This window comes from Phaseolus vulgaris, chromosome 2, assembly GCF_000499845.2.
Source record: "Phaseolus vulgaris cultivar G19833 chromosome 2, P. vulgaris v2.0, whole genome shotgun sequence".
NCBI lineage: Eukaryota > Viridiplantae > Streptophyta > Magnoliopsida > Fabales > Fabaceae > Phaseolus > Phaseolus vulgaris.
Genome location: NC_023758.2, coordinates 16,290,367 through 16,311,114, shown reverse-complemented (window position 1 = coordinate 16,311,114; position 20,748 = coordinate 16,290,367). Strand labels below are relative to the sequence as shown.

Genomic DNA, 20,748 nt, shown 5'->3' with positions numbered 1-20,748 from the left:
AGGTGGGGAGCAACTCGGTGCATAGCTGCCTTGGAGCGCGATCTCTTCTAGTGGCGAGCACGGGGTGTCACCATGCACACCTTTTCTGTGGTCTCGCCTGCCGCTATCACGATCTGCTTTACTTGCTCATCGTGCATGTTCTGGTAAACTGTTCCCTTGCCTCAACCTCTGGCTAGGGAATGATCATCTGATAACTTCATCTTTCGTACTCGTGCCCTTTGAAAGCCTTGAACAAGCCTTCCTGATCTTTCGGCGATGTCCCCCTCTCAGCGATCTCTGACCATTTGGTCGCCTAAGCTCACATACGACGACTATGACACAAGCCTGATGACCGCCGGTTTAGATATGCTGGAGATCGGAGCACGCCAACTTAACGATTGGCGACTACACAGACTTCCCGATGTACTTCGCTTCTGTCAGCCAGGTGTTCCGCTCAACACGCCTATATTCTCACTTACTGCCACGTCATCACTCCCAACTAGCCCCCTAGAACCAAACATATTGAGGTTCGACTTCACTTTATTCGTGATCATGCCAGTAATGGTGACTGTGAGATTCAATTTGTTGCTACTGAAAGCCGGCTTGCAGACATCTTCACCAAAACCCTTATCCAAAAACAAGTTTTATTCATTAAGAAATGAATTGGGAATAATTGATCTACAAGCCTTATCTTAATTATATGCTATTTTTAATCATTCTTTCATTCTATTTGTGAAGACAAATAGGGGGAGAAGTGAGCTTTGGGTTGTAATGTTCCTATATTTGCATCTGTTTTGTTTTGCACATTTGATTGAACATTGCTCTAACTTATTTTTTGACTTGTTATAAACTCTGATATATATATTTTAACTGGTTATTCTTGTGAAATAACCGATTGTTTTTCTGATGTTGCACCTATGCATGTTTGACTGGTTTCTCACATTGATTTGGTTGATGTTCCTTTTTGGAAATCATCTAGTGAAAACTAGTTTATGGTGCTTGATTAAACTGGAATAGATTATCCTGTTTTTCTATTTTTCCTTGTGAATGCAGGTTAAGCAAGATTCTAAACAGAACGTTCCAAAATGCATCCCAGGGATTTGTCTTCATCAAATAGGGGGAGATTGTGGAACATGGAAGCTTTGATGAACCAAATATGTGATGAAGACTTGATGCTTTGTTACTTTGATTGAAGCTTAGTTCTAGGGTGTTTAGAATTCTTGTAAAGATCATTATTAATTTTATGCCCAAGCTGAATCAATCTGTTTTAAAAGAGAAAAATGTTTTTCTAAGCAAAGAGAAAAACAACCGGTTGAATTCACAATATAATCGGTTGTTTTACACTTAACTTGTTGGAAGGTTTTTCAAAACTGTTTTTGACTTGGTTCACTAACTGTCTAAACCAATTCAAATGGTTACAACGACATTTCAACCGGTTGAGTTTCACATTTCTTAACAACTTTTCAAAAACCTATTAAATCTGTTTTCAGTTGAATTAAAATGTATTTCGCTCATGATTAACTGCCTAAAACAGCTAGATTTAAGAGCTGTAAATATGGTTTCTCTTTGTATTCAAAGATATACAAAAATGGTGATTGAAAACGTTTTTTAGAAGAGATTTGTTTCAAAGTTTTGCAAGATTGCCTGAAGGTTGTGCATTGCTTCAAGAACTGATCTTAGGAGCCTAGTGATTCCTGAAATACCAGGTGTAATCTGTTCATTTTTTATCCTTGTAATTGTTTTTTTTCTATACTTGTAAAGATTGTAAACCTATAAGGTCAGAGGGTGTTTTGACTGTGGTTGTGTGAAAGGTAAAGAGGGTAAGTGTTCTTGGGTTATCAAGATCACCTCTTTGTGGCTTTGTGTGTTTGTAATATGTGATTGATTACTAATGAAATAACCAGTGGTTGTTCTGGGGACTGGATGTAGCTCATGGTTGAGTGAACCAGTATAAATTGATTGTGTAATCTCTCTCTCTCTTTCTCTCACTCATTATGAATTGTTTGATTTGATTTTTGTCTTTGCTGCTATAAACAATTGGTTAAAACGAATTTTCAACCGATTGTTTTTTCTGCAAACAGTTTTAATTGCTTTGTTTGTTTGACTTCCTTTATTGCTCCTTCTGTGACTTTTGACAAAACTTCACTCTTTGCGAAAATCTTTTGTCAAACAATTCACCCCCTCTGTTGTTTAGGCCATTAATTCTAACAAAAGTTACTAGAAATTTGTTTAAGTGGAAGGAGAATTAGTTCCAAAAATAGATTTCAAGTGTTCATTTAATTTGAATCCCAAACCTTATTTTGTGACAATTAGAAGTGAGTGAAAAAAATATGCATGACAAGAATTATAGACATCTTAATTCCATAAACCATAAACAAGGATAAAAAAGAAAAAAAATTGTTTATTTACTATTATTCACCCCCTTTACTTAGCCATTGGAGCTTGTAGGGCTTTGCATGAGAGATGGTGGGTAACCCAAGCTTGTCCACCACTCTTATGGTTGCCACATTTGTAGAACTACCCCCATCCACAATTAAAGAACACAATTTGTTATTAATGAGGCACCCTGTGTGAAAAATGTTTTCCCTTTAACTTTCATCATAAGGCTTTTGGATTTGGCCAAGCATGCTTCTCACTACTAACAAATCTCCCTCACATGGCATTTCATACTCTTCCTCACTTTGGCTCCTAAAAGAGGTAGGGGACCTAGACCTTTGAGAGTTATGGTCACTCATGACAACTCCCTCTTTATCCATCATGTTTCTTTTAGAAGGACAATTGGATGCAATATGCCCAAAACCTAAACATTTAAAAAAAATTCTACTTGAGGTTTTGGTGGGTGACTTTAGAAACTCTAGGATTGTAAGTGGAATCTTTTACAAAATTGGAAGGAAAGGTTTTTTAAGAAGTTTGACTTTTGTCCTTCCATGATGATTTGTAGAAGCCATCATTATGAGTAGTTTTGAAATTGGTTTTCTTTAAAAGTTGTGATTCAACCTTGATAGTTAGGTGAACCAATTTTTCTAAAGAGGAATACTCATATAATTATACCACATCTTGGATTTCTCTTCTTAAGCCACTTACAAATCTAGCTATCTTTGACTCCTCATTTTCATGCATGTCAATTTTAGTCAAAGTAGTTTCAAGATCTTTAAAGTACTCATCTACACTTCTAGGTCCTTATTGAAGTCGTTGGAGCTTCAACAAGAGTTTCGTCCTATAATGAGAAGGAAAAAACCGCACGCACATGCATTCTTTCAAATCATACAAAGAGACCACGACTGACCTCTTATTTAGCCCAATGTCCATTATAACTTGGTGCCACCGCTGCATGGCATAGTCTAAAAATTCTAGGGAGGCTAGTTTTACCTTTTGGTCATCTTGAACCTCAAACACATTGAAAATTTGATCAACCTTAGCCTCCCATCCTGATGTGATTCCAATAGCCACATAGAACAAGATTCTTGACACTTTGAGGAATCACCTTGAGCTGGAAAATATAGAGGCACTTTCTTAGAAGTTGGATCATGGTTCTAAAATCAAGAACTCACCAATAACAAGTACCAAATCCCAAACTCATTTAGATGAACCAAATATTGTCAAATTGAATCAACAAAGGAAAATAAAAAGAATAGACCGAACAGAATTGAATTAAAAACAAAAGTACCGAACAGAAATAAGCAACAAACAGAAAATAGGTGCTGGAAAAATAGAGGAACCGAAACAACAACAACTCAAAACTCAAGGCAACATGAACAAATTGAAGAAGAAGAAAGGAAGGAGAAGAGAATGCTCATGAAGATGGAAGATAGGTTGGATGATCACGCCACTAGAAGTATGGATGCTCCTAGATGAGTGTGCAAGCCGCCACTTGAGGAAACCATGGTCCTTCAAGATAAGACTAGAGTAGAAGCTCAAAAGCTCTCTCCAAATGCTCACTCCAATTTTGAGTATAGTTTCTTTAGATGAATTCAAATCTCCATTTTACAAAGGAAGCACCTCTATTTATAGCCTAAGGTGCTGAAAAATAGGTGGGAAATTTCAAATAAACTCATTTGAAATTCCCACCAAAAACAAGTCACATGGGAGGTGTGACCTTTTTCTACTATGACACCTCCCAAAAACTACACCTACACCACTCTCCTAAGTCACATGGACAATGTGACTTTATTTTACATTTTCACACACCTTTATTTAATAACCAAACCTCCTAAAACTATACAAGAGTATTTCAAAGCTTGGCCTTGCCCCTCATGGGATGGACTTGGGCTCTTTGGGCTTTGGCCTTCTTGGGCTTGGGCTTTGGGCTTGGGCCTCATCTTTATTTTATTTCTTCTTTTAATTTTGAGAAGACTAGAAGGAAGAACTTCAAATGTGAGGGTGGATGTCCTCTTCCTCCATTAATAAAAGCCTCCTTTATTTGATTCTCATCATACTCCTCGAGTTGGAGAGAATTCGTCCACGAATTCTGAATCCCTGCATATAACAAAGTCAGTTTAGTTTTACAATTAAAAGTGGAAGAAAAATGTAAACATGACTTAGCATTTGTAAATAATGGGATTTCAGAAAAGGAGGTTCTATAAATCGACCAAGTTGGAAAAATTTGTTTGGGAATGATGTGATGTTTTGGAAAAAGACCTCTTAAATGGTGACAACCATTAGGAGGTATGAACAAATCATCCCTAACATTTTTTAACCAAGATGGTGGTGAAATAGGAACCTTGGGTAATGAAAAAGATAAGGAAGGAAAACACCTTGGAGGTGAAAGGATAAGACCCATGTCAACTTGGCCTTCTTTGTCTTTTTCTTGTTTACTTGTGGTAGGTGGGTGAGTTAGGTCTTGTTTTACCTTGTTGATCTTTAAGATTTGCTTTTGTGGACAATGAAGAGCTATGTGCCCAAAACCTAAACATTTAAAACATTTGATATTTGAAGTTTTGGTAGGTGACTTAGGAGTAGAAAGATTTGTAGTAGAAACTTTGTTTGGAAACATGGTTTGTTTGGAAAAATTGGAAGGAGAAATTTTGTTTGCATCCTTCCTAGAAGAGTTGTAGAAATCATCATCATGAGTATTTTTGAAAGTTTTGTTCAAAAGATATGATTCTACCTTGATGGCTTTGCGAAACACGCTCTTTAAAGAAGAATATTCTTTTAATTCTACAAAATCTCTAATATCTCTTTTCAAACCACGTACAAACCATTTAATCTTTGACTCTTCATTAGCATGCATATTCATTTTAGTCAAAGTTGTTTCAAAATCTTTAAAGTATTCATCTACCATCCTATGTCCTTGAGGAAGCCTTTGGAACTTCAACAAGTGTTCCTTCCTAGAAGGAGGAACAAACCTCGCGCGCATACACTCTTTCAAAGCATTCCAAGAAACCACGGGAGGTTTCTTGCGATATATAATGTCCATTACAATTTTATGCCACCATTCTTTGGCATAGCCCAAAAAGGATAAAGAAACTAATCTAAGTTTTTGGTCATCTTGGACCTTATACACATGAAAATAATGGTCAACCTTAGTCTCCCATTCTAAATACACATTAGGATCACTATCACCATTAAAACTAGGGACTTTTTTACAAGCAATGTTGAACACTTGGTGATATCTTTGGTCACGGTTATAGCTCTCTTCATGAGAATGATGGTGATGCCTCCTTCTTCTATGTTCTTCTTCACCAAGGACTGAAGCTTTGGAAGGAGAATGCTGTTTGTAAGATGCACCACTTGAATAGCCAGCCATTTTGCAAATAAAAAACAGCAAACACACAAAAACAGCAAACAAGTTAAGAAACAAAATTAGCAAAAACAGTGATCTTGGCAATGAAACTGCCGAAGTGAAATGAGGCTGAAAAAAGAGATCACTCTCAAAGAAATAATGTTCTTGCACCAATCTGATCTTGAGGCCTTGGAATCCTCAAATGAAATATGTCAAAGCAAGCACACCAATCTTAAGAGCAAACCACCACAAAACCAAAGAAACAATAAAGACAAACAAGAAAAGGTATAAGCAAGGAAAGGTAATTGCAAAAGGAATACTATATGTAAGACAAACTCAAAGAGTAAGAATGAAAGACAATCAAGAAAATAAAGAACTCAATGAGAAAAGTAGGCACACAAAAGAATACCTAAGGAAAAGCACTAGAGTAGATGAAGAAAACAAAAAATTTAGCTACTGGAAATTTTTTTTTTTTTATGCAAACTGTGTTTGATATTCACTGATTTAACTGGAACGTTGTAGAGCGAACTGGATTATGAAATTTATACCACAGAAACTTCAAGATATTAACTCAATAATGGCACTGGAATCAATTAAAAACAGTAAGCCAATTGAGAGAAATAAATTTTTTAAAATCGCTGCCAGATTACCGTATTTTTTTCGGCAGGAATGTACACTTTTTTTATTTTATTTATCATTTTTTGTGTACTTCATATTTTTGAATGATTCTTTTTTCTATTCTTTTCTAACACTTTGAATATCTCAAATCCAGAATTTCAGAATTTTACAGTACGTAAATCAGTTGCAATAAGGAAAAACAGTAAGCACTCTTTTCAGAAACAGAGGAATCCTAATAGGAATAAAAAACAGAATGATGAACTAGCAAAGACATAATAGAAAATGATGTATTGGAACTTGTATAGGTCTAGAATACAAGTATGAACTCAATTCTAAAAAGAAAATGCACAAAGGATCAACATCAATTCAGAAAAATTATATGACACCAAAGCAAGAAACAATCAAAACAATAAAAGTACTACTAGAAGTAATGACATATATGGAATAACATGACTAAGACAAAACTTGACATGATTCAAAAATTAAAAGACACATCACAAATTGTAACAAGTGAAAGGAAGCTTAAGGTATACTCTAGGAAGGATAATGCCATTCCAAAAGAGCAACCATACTCATAAGAATTATGAGTGCCATAAACCTTTCCACAAACACTTGGTGTAAAGAAAAAACAGCAAGAATACTCAATTAAAATTCTAAAACAGAAACTTAAATTGCAAGAAATTAAAGAGCTCTTGAAATAAAGTGCACACAACTCAACAATTAAACAAGAATGAACCTAAGACTCATGATACCACATGATGTGATTCCAATAGCCACATAGAACAAGATTCTTGACACTTTGAGGAATCACCTTGAGCTGGAAAATATAGAGGCACTTTCTTAGAAGTTGGATCATGGTTCTAAAATCAAGAACTCACCAATAACAAGTACCAAATCCCAAACTCATTTAGATGAACCAAATATTGTCCAATTGAATCAACAAAGGAAAATAAAAAGAATAGACCGAACAGAATTGAATTAAAAACAAAAGTACCGAACAGAAATAAGCAACAAACAGAAAATAGGTGCTGGAAAAATAGAGGAACCGAAACAACAACAACTCAAAACTCAAGGCAACATGAACAAATTGAAGAAGAAGAAAGGAAGGAGAAGAGAATGCTCATGAAGATGGAAGATAGGTTGGATGATCACGCCACTAGAAGTATGGATGCTCCTAGATGAGTGTGCAAGCCGCCACTTGAGGAAACCATGGTCCTTCAAGATAAGACTAGAGTAGAAGCTCAAAAGCTCTCTCCAAATGCTCACTCCAATTTTGAGTATAGTTTCTTTAGATGAATTCAAATCTCCATTTTACAAAGGAAGCACCTCTATTTATAGCCTAAGGTGCTGAAAAATAGGTGGGAAATTTCAAATAAACTCATTTGAAATTCCCACCAAAAACAAGTCACATGGGAGGTGTGACCTTTTTCTACTATGACACCTCCCAAAAACTACACCTACACCACTCTCCTAAGTCACATGGACAATGTGACTTTATTTTACATTTTCACACACCTTTATTTAATAACCAAACCTCCTAAAACTATACAAGAGTATTTCAAAGCTTGGCCTTGCCCCTCATGGGATGGACTTGGGCTCTTTGGGCTTTGGCCTTCTTGGGCTTGGGCTTTGGGCTTGGGCCTCATCTTTATTTTATTTCTTCTTTTAATTTTGAGAAGACTAGAAGGAAGAACTTCAAATGTGAGGGTGGATGTCCTCTTCCTCCATTAATAAAAGCCTCCTTTATTTGATTCTCATCATACTCCTCGAGTTGGAGAGAATTCGTCCACGAATTCTGAATCCCTGCATATAACAAAGTCAGTTTAGTTTTACAATTAAAAGTGGAAGAAAAATGTAAACATGACTTAGCATTTGTAAATAATGGGATTTCAGAAAAGGAGGTTCTATAAATCGACCAAGTTGGAAAAATTTGTTTGGGAATGATGTGATGTTTTGGAAAAAGACCTCTTAAATGGTGACAACCATTAGGAGGTATGAACAAATCATCCCTAACATTTTTTAACCAAGATGGTGGTGAAATAGGAACCTTGGGTAATGAAAAAGATAAGGAAGGAAAACACCTTGGAGGTGAAAGGATAAGACCCATGTCAACTTGGCCTTCTTTGTCTTTTTCTTGTTTACTTGTGGTAGGTGGGTGAGTTAGGTCTTGTTTTACCTTGTTGATCTTTAAGATTTGCTTTTGTGGACAATGAAGAGCTATGTGCCCAAAACCTAAACATTTAAAACATTTGATATTTGAAGTTTTGGTAGGTGACTTAGGAGTAGAAAGATTTGTAGTAGAAACTTTGTTTGGAAACATGGTTTGTTTGGAAAAATTGGAAGGAGAAATTTTGTTTGCATCCTTCCTAGAAGAGTTGTAGAAATCATCATCATGAGTATTTTTGAAAGTTTTGTTCAAAAGATATGATTCTACCTTGATGGCTTTGCGAAACACGCTCTTTAAAGAAGAATATTCTTTTAATTCTACAAAATCTCTAATATCTCTTTTCAAACCACGTACAAACCATTTAATCTTTGACTCTTCATTAGCATGCATATTCATTTTAGTCAAAGTTGTTTCAAAATCTTTAAAGTATTCATCTACCATCCTATGTCCTTGAGGAAGCCTTTGGAACTTCAACAAGTGTTCCTTCCTAGAAGGAGGAACAAACCTCGCGCGCATACACTCTTTCAAAGCATTCCAAGAAACCACGGGAGGTTTCTTGCGATATATAATGTCCATTACAATTTTATGCCACCATTCTTTGGCATAGCCCAAAAAGGATAAAGAAACTAATCTAAGTTTTTGGTCATCTTGGACCTTATACACATGAAAATAATGGTCAACCTTAGTCTCCCATTCTAAATACACATTAGGATCACTATCACCATTAAAACTAGGGACTTTTTTACAAGCAATGTTGAACACTTGGTGATATCTTTGGTCACGGTTATAGCTCTCTTCATGAGAATGATGGTGATGCCTCCTTCTTCTATGTTCTTCTTCACCAAGGACTGAAGCTTTGGAAGGAGAATGCTGTTTGTAAGATGCACCACTTGAATAGCCAGCCATTTTGCAAATAAAAAACAGCAAACACACAAAAACAGCAAACAAGTTAAGAAACAAAATTAGCAAAAACAGTGATCTTGGCAATGAAACTGCCGAAGTGAAATGAGGCTGAAAAAAGAGATCACTCTCAAAGAAATAATGTTCTTGCACCAATCTGATCTTGAGGCCTTGGAATCCTCAAATGAAATATGTCAAAGCAAGCACACCAATCTTAAGAGCAAACCACCACAAAACCAAAGAAACAATAAAGACAAACAAGAAAAGGTATAAGCAAGGAAAGGTAATTGCAAAAGGAATACTATATGTAAGACAAACTCAAAGAGTAAGAATGAAAGACAATCAAGAAAATAAAGAACTCAATGAGAAAAGTAGGCACACAAAAGAATACCTAAGGAAAAGCACTAGAGTAGATGAAGAAAACAAAAAATTTAGCTACTGGAAATTTTTTTTTTTTTATGCAAACTGTGTTTGATATTCACTGATTTAACTGGAACGTTGTAGAGCGAACTGGATTATGAAATTTATACCACAGAAACTTCAAGATATTAACTCAATAATGGCACTGGAATCAATTAAAAACAGTAAGCCAATTGAGAGAAATAAATTTTTTAAAATCGCTGCCAGATTACCGTATTTTTTTCGGCAGGAATGTACACTTTTTTTATTTTATTTATCATTTTTTGTGTACTTCATATTTTTGAATGATTCTTTTTTCTATTCTTTTCTAACACTTTGAATATCTCAAATCCAGAATTTCAGAATTTTACAGTACGTAAATCAGTTGCAATAAGGAAAAACAGTAAGCACTCTTTTCAGAAACAGAGGAATCCTAATAGGAATAAAAAACAGAATGATGAACTAGCAAAGACATAATAGAAAATGATGTATTGGAACTTGTATAGGTCTAGAATACAAGTATGAACTCAATTCTAAAAAGAAAATGCACAAAGGATCAACATCAATTCAGAAAAATTATATGACACCAAAGCAAGAAACAATCAAAACAATAAAAGTACTACTAGAAGTAATGACATATATGGAATAACATGACTAAGACAAAACTTGACATGATTCAAAAATTAAAAGACACATCACAAATTGTAACAAGTGAAAGGAAGCTTAAGGTATACTCTAGGAAGGATAATGCCATTCCAAAAGAGCAACCATACTCATAAGAATTATGAGTGCCATAAACCTTTCCACAAACACTTGGTGTAAAGAAAAAACAGCAAGAATACTCAATTAAAATTCTAAAACAGAAACTTAAATTGCAAGAAATTAAAGAGCTCTTGAAATAAAGTGCACACAACTCAACAATTAAACAAGAATGAACCTAAGACTCATGATACCACATGATGTGATTCCAATAGCCACATAGAACAAGATTCTTGACACTTTGAGGAATCACCTTGAGCTGGAAAATATAGAGGCACTTTCTTAGAAGTTGGATCATGGTTCTAAAATCAAGAACTCACCAATAACAAGTACCAAATCCCAAACTCATTTAGATGAACCAAATATTGTCCAATTGAATCAACAAAGGAAAATAAAAAGAATAGACCGAACAGAATTGAATTAAAAACAAAAGTACCGAACAGAAATAAGCAACAAACAGAAAATAGGTGCTGGAAAAATAGAGGAACCGAAACAACAACAACTCAAAACTCAAGGCAACATGAACAAATTGAAGAAGAAGAAAGGAAGGAGAAGAGAATGCTCATGAAGATGGAAGATAGGTTGGATGATCACGCCACTAGAAGTATGGATGCTCCTAGATGAGTGTGCAAGCCGCCACTTGAGGAAACCATGGTCCTTCAAGATAAGACTAGAGTAGAAGCTCAAAAGCTCTCTCCAAATGCTCACTCCAATTTTGAGTATAGTTTCTTTAGATGAATTCAAATCTCCATTTTACAAAGGAAGCACCTCTATTTATAGCCTAAGGTGCTGAAAAATAGGTGGGAAATTTCAAATAAACTCATTTGAAATTCCCACCAAAAACAAGTCACATGGGAGGTGTGACCTTTTTCTACTATGACACCTCCCAAAAACTACACCTACACCACTCTCCTAAGTCACATGGACAATGTGACTTTATTTTACATTTTCACACACCTTTATTTAATAACCAAACCTCCTAAAACTATACAAGAGTATTTCAAAGCTTGGCCTTGCCCCTCATGGGATGGACTTGGGCTCTTTGGGCTTTGGCCTTCTTGGGCTTGGGCTTTGGGCTTGGGCCTCATCTTTATTTTATTTCTTCTTTTAATTTTGAGAAGACTAGAAGGAAGAACTTCAAATGTGAGGGTGGATGTCCTCTTCCTCCATTAATAAAAGCCTCCTTTATTTGATTCTCATCACATCCCAAGTAAATATTGGGGTCACTTTCCCCACTAAAGCTAGGCAATTTTACATAAGGAAAGGAAATTTTAGAAGGATGGTGTTGGTGGCGCCTTTCATCATATTGGTGAATTCTCCAATCTTCATCTTCCTTTTGGCTGCCAAAATGGTTGTAGCTCCTTGAAGCTCTCCTTTCCTCCCACCTCCTTCTTCTTGGTTGCCTTTCTTGTGCCGTTTCAAGTCTCTGAAGTCTTTCCTCCAATTGTCGCATTTCTTCCTCTTTTTGGGCTAAAGATCTTTTGGCTGCCGCAAGCTCACCCATAAGAAAAGCCTTTTGGGGAGATTGAGGTTTGGATGATTCCCCTGAAGAAAAAAGAGACATGAAATTTGCACAAAGAGAACAAACAATTAGTGAAAAAAAAAAGTTAAGAACTCTCTCCTCACTTGTGTCACTCGATTGTGTAGCATAGAGGAGAAAAGAACAAAGCACTAAAAAAGAAATTTCCTCTCAACAAAGGTCTATCTCTGGTTGCAAGCTGTTAAATGAAAAAGGACAAAGCCCTTAACACTTGATCCCAAAAGAACCACCACAAAAACTAAAGAACTTTTAAATGACTGTACTGGATCAAAGCACTCAGACAGGTCAACTCAGCTCTGGGGCCAAGTTTGTGGTCCATGTGATTAGGCCCCAGATGTATGTATTTGTTCCTTTTTGGTATAACCCTTTGTGCATAAGGCCTATGCGGCTAGCGAAGGGTAGTTTTGAACCTAGGGGTGTGCTTAGTGCGCAGGGGGTCTAACTTATGTAAATATTTTCCTTTAAACCTAAACCCATGTGTGCTAGGGCACGAAAATGTTAGGTTGCATGTATTTAGAAGAGGAGCGTAGCGCCACGCTGAGGGTGACTACGTAAATAGATTGGACCCTCGATGCTGGTACATGAGTTGGTACCCTGGGGGTTATTTTGTTATTATTTTATGCACTCTCTATAAGAAAGATTCCATTTTGTTGCAACACCGTGAGGGTGTGTGTTAGAATATATAACCTTAAACAAAGGTTGGGGGGGGGGTTAATTGTTTGAGAGATTTTCGAAAACTTTTGAAGGTTCAATGAAATTTTGTGAAGAAATCCAAAAGAGGAATCAATTTAGCCAAGAACACTGATCCGATCAGTCATCGGTAGTCGATGACGTCAGCATCAGAGAACCACGTGGACCACTCGCAGGGTGACACGTGGACCAGGTGGCAGAGAGGTCAGGGGGACGATCGCCAAGAGAGGTGATCGGTGGTCAGTAACCAAGTGACCACCAACAGATCAGGCGGTAGAGAGGTCGGGGGACAGATCATCCGGGATGGTGATCGGTGGTCAGTAGCCAAGTGGCCACCAACAGAACAGTTCTCAGACTAACGCCTGAAGGCAGAACGCGAGAAACAGATAAACACTGATCAGTCATCGGGGTATTGTCATCGGGGTCTCGTGTTACACGCAGTTAAACTGGGAATGAGGTTCCCAGCGAGAGCGTTACGCATGGATCTCGCATGTGCACACCTCAGGGAATCATGCACGAGAGTGGCCTGAGGGAACTAGTAAACCAGCCAGTGGTTGGTGATTCCCTCAACCCATTACGTGCATGGCATCGTGAAGGGTAAGCTGTATACGCAGAGAGCAACGTTTGGTGAGTGTGCCTAGACCAGCCACACCCGACGTTCTCCCAAGAGTATGCGATCTGCCCAGATAAGAGAAACATCCTACGTTACTCCGCGAGGGCGTAACTTAGGCCCACAAAGAGAAGCGCTAGAGCCCTTCCAGTAAGTGACACGTGTGTGGTTAGATGTGAGTTGCAGGCTTCCACGTGTCATCATCTGAGAGGGGTGCGGTCCAGACAAAAGAGCACTCCGTACCACTAAAGGTACAGACAGGCGCAGCCAAACGCAGACATGCGCAGACTCTCACGCTCCCCATTGCTGATTCTGAAGGTACGCTTTCTCTGAAAAGCATAACAGGGTTCTGACACATGCCAGAAAAGCATAACAGAATTCTGTTATGCCCAGAAGCAGAGAGAGAGTGATAAAAGAAAGAATCGGGGAGAGAGACAAAGGAACAGAGTGCAAGTTTTTCTCACACACACATTACTAGTCTCCAGTTTCTGGTGGTTCTGTTGGACTAACTTGATCGTCGGAGTGCAAACGGCCGCTAGAGGCGTCGTCTGTGTGTTTTGCAGGTCACATTTGAAGACATCTGAGAGAAAGTTCAGAGGGTGATTCTGCAGAAGACGCAGTCGCGTAGACAGGGCAGAGAGTGCTACGAAGCGATTAGTCCACGTTCGAGTTGCCGGCAGGATCATTTGGCGCCCACCGTGGGGCCCGAGTGAATCGTTGTCCCATATATACCACAGTTTTAAAGCTTACCAGAGTTTAATCAGTTTCTTTGATAGAGAAGGATGCCTAGAAACAGACAACCATCACTTGCGCCATCCGCTGACGAAGGAGCTGTGACAATGGCGCAGGTCCTGGAAATGGTGCGCACGCTGCAGGATAACGCTGCAGCGTCGAAAGTTGAACAAGAAAGGATGCAGACGGAGTTGGCTGCGTCGCAAAGAAGGAACAATGAGCTGAATCGTGTCAACGAAGAGTTGAGAAGGACGCTGCAGGCGCAGAGGGAGCACGTTGTTGACGAAAGGATGTCTAGGCAGCCCTCACCTCCAAGGGCATTTCCCATGCCATTCTCCCCTGAGATCATGGGAACCATGGTGCCTCCCAACCTGGTGGGGGTCAAAGCATCGTTCAAGGGGGTAGAAGACCCGGAAGCGCATCTGACGGCGTTCCACACCCAGATGATGCTGTCTGGGGGTTCAGACGCTGTCTACTGCAAAATGTTTATGAGTACGCTCAGCGGAATCGCCATGGAGTGGTTCGTAAGCCTACCAGAAGGACACATCACGTCTTTCTCTCAGTTCTCGAAGCTCTTCACTGAACAATACATCGTCAACAAGGCACCTGCAGTGGTGTCCTACGACCTGTTCGACGTGCGCCAGTACCAAGGTGAGTCGCTGAAAGACTACCTCAACCGCTTTGGAGCACAAGTGGTTAGACTGCCCAACAAAGATGAAGATATGCTGGTGCACGCGTTTAAGAAGGGTGTGCTGCCTGGCCCTTTCAGCGAGTCTCTCATCAGGAGCCATCCCAGCACCTTCGCAGTGATTCGACGACGTGCGGTGCCGCACATAGTGGCAGAAACAGAGGTTTCTGAGAAGAGGGGAAGTGCTGCACCACCCAGGCCGCGTGGAGGGCAAGGAAAGCCACAACAAGCCAGGGTGCATGAGGCCAAGGAGGGGAAGAAGGTGCGGGAAAAACCTCGTCCCTATGCACCAGGCAAAGACCAGAGCAAGGGGCGTGCAAGGGAGAATAACGCACCCCCGAGATACAACTTCATGGTGGGATTGGCGGATCTCATCGCCCTTCCTGCCGTAGCGGCAAGACTACGAGTACCAGAGAAGACAGATAAGGTACTTGGAAGGAAGAAGAATGAATGGTGTGAGTTTCATCAGGCCTTTGGCCATACACTTCATTCCTGTTTGGCGCTGGGACACCAACTGGCAGAGTTGGTGAAGTCTGGTTTTCTAGCAGATTACCTGCGTGAGCCGCAGGGTGATCGCGCGTCAGGATCCCAAACTGGAGAGCAACAGCATGAAGTCCCTGTGCATGGGGAAGTGCAGACGATCGCTGGAGGCTTCTCTGGTGGGGGATGCACAGCTTCACAAAGAAGGAGATACACTCGATCGGTGATGGCGGTAGATGCAGTGAATGAGAGTCATTACCCTGAGGTGGACATTATCTTCAGGAAAGCTGACCTACGGGACGTTGTCCCGCACGACAACGACCCTGTGGTCATTTCTCTCATCACGGCAGGAAGACGGGTGCATAGAGTACTCGTAGATCAAGGAAGCTCGGCGGATGTCATGTTCTGGCCAACATTCAACAAGCTACAGTTGTCCCCTGATCAGTTAAGACCGTATACTGGTTGTCTCTACGGTTTTGCAGGGGATCAGGTAGAAGTGCGGGGATACATCGAGCAGAGGACTGTCATTCAGGAGACCCTGAAGGTGCCGCGCGCGTTCGTATCAGACAACCAGGTGCTTCATGTATACAAGTCAATGGAGCGTCTAACGATCGGTCATCGGTCGTTGACTCAAGAGACGCTAAGAGCACCGAGGGTGAGATCGCGACCCTCAAAGACCGGTGAGTCGATGGAGGTCCATGCGGAGAAGGAACCCCACACCTGGATGACGCCATACCAGCTATACTTAGAAGATGGTGTACTCCCGCTCGATCTGACAGAGGCAAAAAGGATAAAGAGGAGTTCAAGTAAGTTCACTCTTATAGATGGAAACCTCTTTAGATTTGGATTTTCTCACCCTGTGCAGATCTGTGTGCACGGCGAGCAATGCACCAGACTCATGTCTGAGCTGCATGAGGGGGTGTGCGGAAGCCACGTAGGTGGTCGCGCCTTGGCAAGTAGAGTACTCCGCGCGGGGTACTACTGGCCAAAACTGAAGGAAGATTGCATAAGGTTTGCTCAGTGATGCAAACAATGTCAACTGCATGCAGATTGGCACAAGGCACCCCCTGAGGAGTTGAGGTCCATCCATAGCCCGTGGCCATTCCATACATGGGGGATTGACATCCTAGGACCCTTTCCCCTGGCGACAAGGCAGATGAAGTTCCTCATTGTGGCCATTGAATATTTCACCAAGTGGGTGGAGGCAGAGCCAGTTGCACACATCACCGCACAGAAAGTCGAACACTTCGTCTGGAAGAACATTGTCTGCCGCTTCGGAATACCCAAGAGGCTGGTTTCCGACAATGGCACCCAGTTCACCAGTCATCAGCTGAGAAAGATGTGTGAAGACTTAAAGATACAACAGGTTTTCGCTTTAGTGGAGCACCCACAAACAAATGGGCAGGTGGAGTCAGCAAATCGGGTGCTGCTCAGGGGGCTGAAGCGAAGACTAGACAAGGCCAAAGGAGGCTGGGCAGAGGAGGTCCCTAGAATTGTATGGTCTTATCACACCACCCCACAGTCCAGCACCCATGAGACACCCTTCAGCCTTGTCTATGAGACAGACGCCATGATTCCTGTGGAAATACAGGAGAGCTCCCCCAGATTCTTGAACTTCGTTGCTGAAGAGTCCAATGAAGAGCGTAAGGTGAATCTGGATCTGCTAGACGAAGTGCGGGAAGAGGCCAGAGTCAGTGCTGAAGCTGTGAAGAGAAGAGTGGAGCGGAGGCACAACTCTAAAGTGAGGCCCAGGCGTTTCCAGGAAGGTGATCTGGTGATGAGAAAGGCGCATCAGAATGACATGCAGAACAAGTTATCCCCAAAGTGGACAGGCCCGTACAGAGTGGTGGAGACATTAGAGAACGGAGCCTATCGCCTAGAGACTTTGGAAGGAGGAGCAATCCCCAGAACATGGAACGCCACCCATTTAAAATTTTATTTCAGTTAAAGTTGTACAGTAATAGGCGTTCTCGCGCTAAAAGACACATGTTTGTATGTGGTGGAAACAGCTGAACAGACAAGGGGGCACTCTTTTCCCTAAGGAGGGTTTTTAACGAGGCCACCCAATTAAAGAAAATTTCCAGCATATCAAGTGTGCTCAAGTATTTAAGTTAAAATCCTCCTTGCCCCAGGTGCAAGTGCAGGTGATTGGTTAGGCCCTACTTGCCCTAGGCGCAAGTACTGGCACCGATCTAAGTCTTCCTCACCCCAGGTGTGAGTGCAAGCAGTTAAAGGTTTGAAAAGCCACGGGTGCTAGTAAGACCAAGGGGGGAAAGGAAAGGTTTTGACAAAACGTCCTTACCCACTTGGCATACACCAATATTGGCCCAGTAAGACTCTTAGTCCGAAACCCTTCTCACCCCAGGAGTGAGACAGGGAATGAGCGACTCAACCCGCCAAAGGGTGATGACCTTGGGGAAAGTAAGAGGGGTTAGCGAGAAACACTTTTCTTTCCCCAAGACGAGGCATCACCTTGAGCGATCGATGTCAAAGTCCTTTATGCACTTAGCGCTAGAGCGACAGAAAAAGCTAAGTAAAGACTAAAGAGCGATCACTGATGAGTCGTCAGTAATTGGCTAGTAGTGCAAAGCAGCGCACGAGGACTGTTAAACACCAAGCTGAGGGAATAGCCAGTCGTGATCAAGTAGAAGCAAAAGAGTAAGAGAAGCAGATCGCGCTAAGCCTAAGCTGGTTAACACTTAGTCGTGCGCAAAGAGTAAGAGAAGCAGATCGCGCTAAGCCTAAGCTGGTTAACACTTAGTCGTGCGCAAAGTGAAAGACGAAGCTCAAGATCGCGCTAAGCCTAAGCTGGTTAACACTTAGTCGTGTGCGAAAAGAAAGGTAAAGCCCAAGATCGCGCTGAACCTAAGCTAGCTAACAGTTAGTCGCGCACATAAAGATAAGTGAAGTTCGAAGAAAATACAAGGGAAGAAATTTATGCAACAAAGGAAGCATTGAGAGTTTGTATTCACGGTCAAGTCTTATACAAATTTCAGAGTAATAAGAAAATGGTGCAGAAGTTAAATTTACAGAGAAGAAAAAAGATTAAGGGGCAGGAGGGATGAGCTTCCCATCTACCACTTCATGATAGATGCTGAACTGCGAGAGGTCCAGGTCCGAGAGAACGCATCTGATTTGCTCGAGTGCTAGCTCGAATCCATCGGTAAGGGCATCAGCACCCACATTCATCAAATCAGCATTCTCCGCCTCCAGTTTCTGCTTTGAGGCCTCCGCAGCATCCCTCTCAGTGGTAATGGCAGCAAGGGAGGAGGCAGCTTCGGACAGTTTGCCCACCACCTCCTCGAGTCTCTTCTCTCCAGCTGCAGCTGCTTCTTTGGTGGACTCGAGCTCCCCCACTATTTGAGAATTCAGTTGGCGTAGGGAAGAGGTCTCGGCCCGCAGCTCCACCACCGTGCAGTCCAAGGAGCTAACAGCTTGCCCCATCAAGATCTCTGTCTTGATGGTCTCTTGGACCTGCGCTAGGTACTCCCTCCTAGCTTTCTCCACCATGCCCCGCATCAACTCCACAGATCCTTGGGCAGCTTCGAAGTCACTTCGCAGTGACTCCTTGTCGTGCTCAAGATCCTTCACCCTCTTCTCCAGGGCTAGTTGTTTGCGACGCTGGGTGGAAAACTCCAGAGAGAGCACCACCTGCTTGGCCAGGTGCATATCCACCTCATCACCACTCCACTCGACAAGCTCCCGGTTGCTTATGAGCTGTCGAACCAGGGTGATGACCCTGCTGAAGTTCTCGTGGGTGGCCCCAGAAGTGCTTGGGCGCGAGCTAGACCCACCACATTCAGCAGCGGTATTAGGGATTGGCAGCAGTGGTGGTGGTGCACCCCCAGCCTGGGCAGAAGCGCCCCCAGCAGGATGAGCGGATGGACCAGGTGATTGGCCTGCTGGGGGGGAAGATAGCAGTTGGGTAGTTGGAGGCAGCTGGTGGCCTGGAGAAGGAAGGTTGATGGGCTCTGTGGCAGTTTGAGCGCAGGGAGGAGGGGAAGACCCTTCCTCTACTTCCACCACCTCAATCTCTCCAGGCTGGAGAGATGAGGCCCCCTCAACTGCTGACCTTTTCCTTTGGCGGTGTACCAGAGGAGAGCCTGAGCTCTCCTCTTCAGTTGAAGCAGCAGTAGCAGCAGCGGTTGAAGCGGAAGCCTTCACCAGCCTCTTCCTTTTCTTCCCTGGCTCGGGGCCTTCAGCTGGCGCGACCGAGAGTGGAGGGGCTGCGATGGGCTCTGTTGTGGAAGAAGAGGAGCCAGTGCCCTTGGCTCCCCTACGTTTGGAAAGCTCCAGCAGGGCCAGCCTCCTGTCTTTCCCCGTCATTGAGTCTGCATAGACGAGAAAGGGAGGGGTTAGTTGGCCAAGTTATGCAAGTAAACCAAAAAGCACATAAAAACATGCATGAGAAGAGACAAGTATCCTAAGAGGTGCAAGAAAAGCTACCTATATATTTTTTCAGAGCCACCACATCAAATTCATCTTTGATGAGGCGGGCGGAGTTGTACTTGGCCCCCAGGAGCAGCCCACACAGCTCGCGCTCATAGGGGGCCATAGCTTCGAGGTCCCTGGATTTCTTGAACTCGACTCCAGGAACCCAGTAGAGGGGGTACCCCTCGAGCAGGCTTGGACTTTGAGGGGTAGCAGATATCATGTAGAATCTGCCCTTCCAATCTTTGAAGGATTGCTGGTACAGGCCCAGGAGCACCCGTCCAGCAACCCCGTTCAGGCTCACCCAGGACCTGTCCCCAGGGTTCTTCGCTTCGAAGAAGTAAAGGAACACGTCCACGGAGGCGTTGTGCCCGAAATGACTGCAGAGGATTTGAAACGCCTGGATGAAGGCCCAGGCATTTGGATGGAGTTGGCAGGGCGCGACGTTTAACTCCATCATCAGCTCCTTTTCGAAGAAAGTGAAAGGGAGGCGCAGCTTTAGTCTTTTGAAAATGGCGGAGTAGATGAAGACAAAGGGCACCCCATTGGTGGCCCTGTCATCTACGCAGATAGGCATCCCTCGAGGAGGGATGCGGATTTGAATGTTGAAGTCGTTCTCCCTGTCGATGGAGCAGGAAGGCTCATCGGGGTTGCGACTTAGCAGGGACTTGAGATGGCCCTCAGGCAGTAGAGTGGAGGTTTCGGCGAGCAATGCCAGGGGAGCCCATTGGTAGACCCTGGCATTGTCGTGGTAGGAGGTAGCCACAGGCGGTGGTGGAGCTGGCGCACTCGCGGAAGGCTGTGCACCAGAAGAAGAAGCAATGATGCGCGCAGTTTGTTTCAAGCGAGCCATCGTGAGATAGCTGCAAATGGAGGAAAAACGAAAAAGTCAGAATAAATGGGAGAAGGAGGAATGATGAATGTTTCGGTGAAAACAGAAAAGGGAAAGGAAAAGGAGATGCCCAAATGAAAAGAAGAAGAAGAAGAAGCAGAAAGCAGAGTAAGAGCCTGAAAAAACCCTAGCGCGGGTTCG

At 42.1% G+C, this 20,748-nt stretch overlaps 1 protein-coding gene across 1 annotated transcript; it reads right to left on the bottom strand.

Annotated features, from left to right (window-relative positions):
* Positions 1–416: 416 nt before the first annotated feature.
* On the bottom strand, positions 417–19,610 carry LOC137809102 (uncharacterized). Its single transcript, XM_068610243.1, has 3 exons — positions 19,023–19,610; positions 18,468–18,935; positions 417–605 (listed from the first exon to the last, which is right to left on the bottom strand). Exons 1-3 carry the CDS (start codon positions 19,608–19,610, stop codon positions 417–419), a joined length of 1,245 nt encoding a protein of 414 aa, XP_068466344.1.
* Between the last annotated feature and the right edge of the window lie 1,138 nt (positions 19,611–20,748).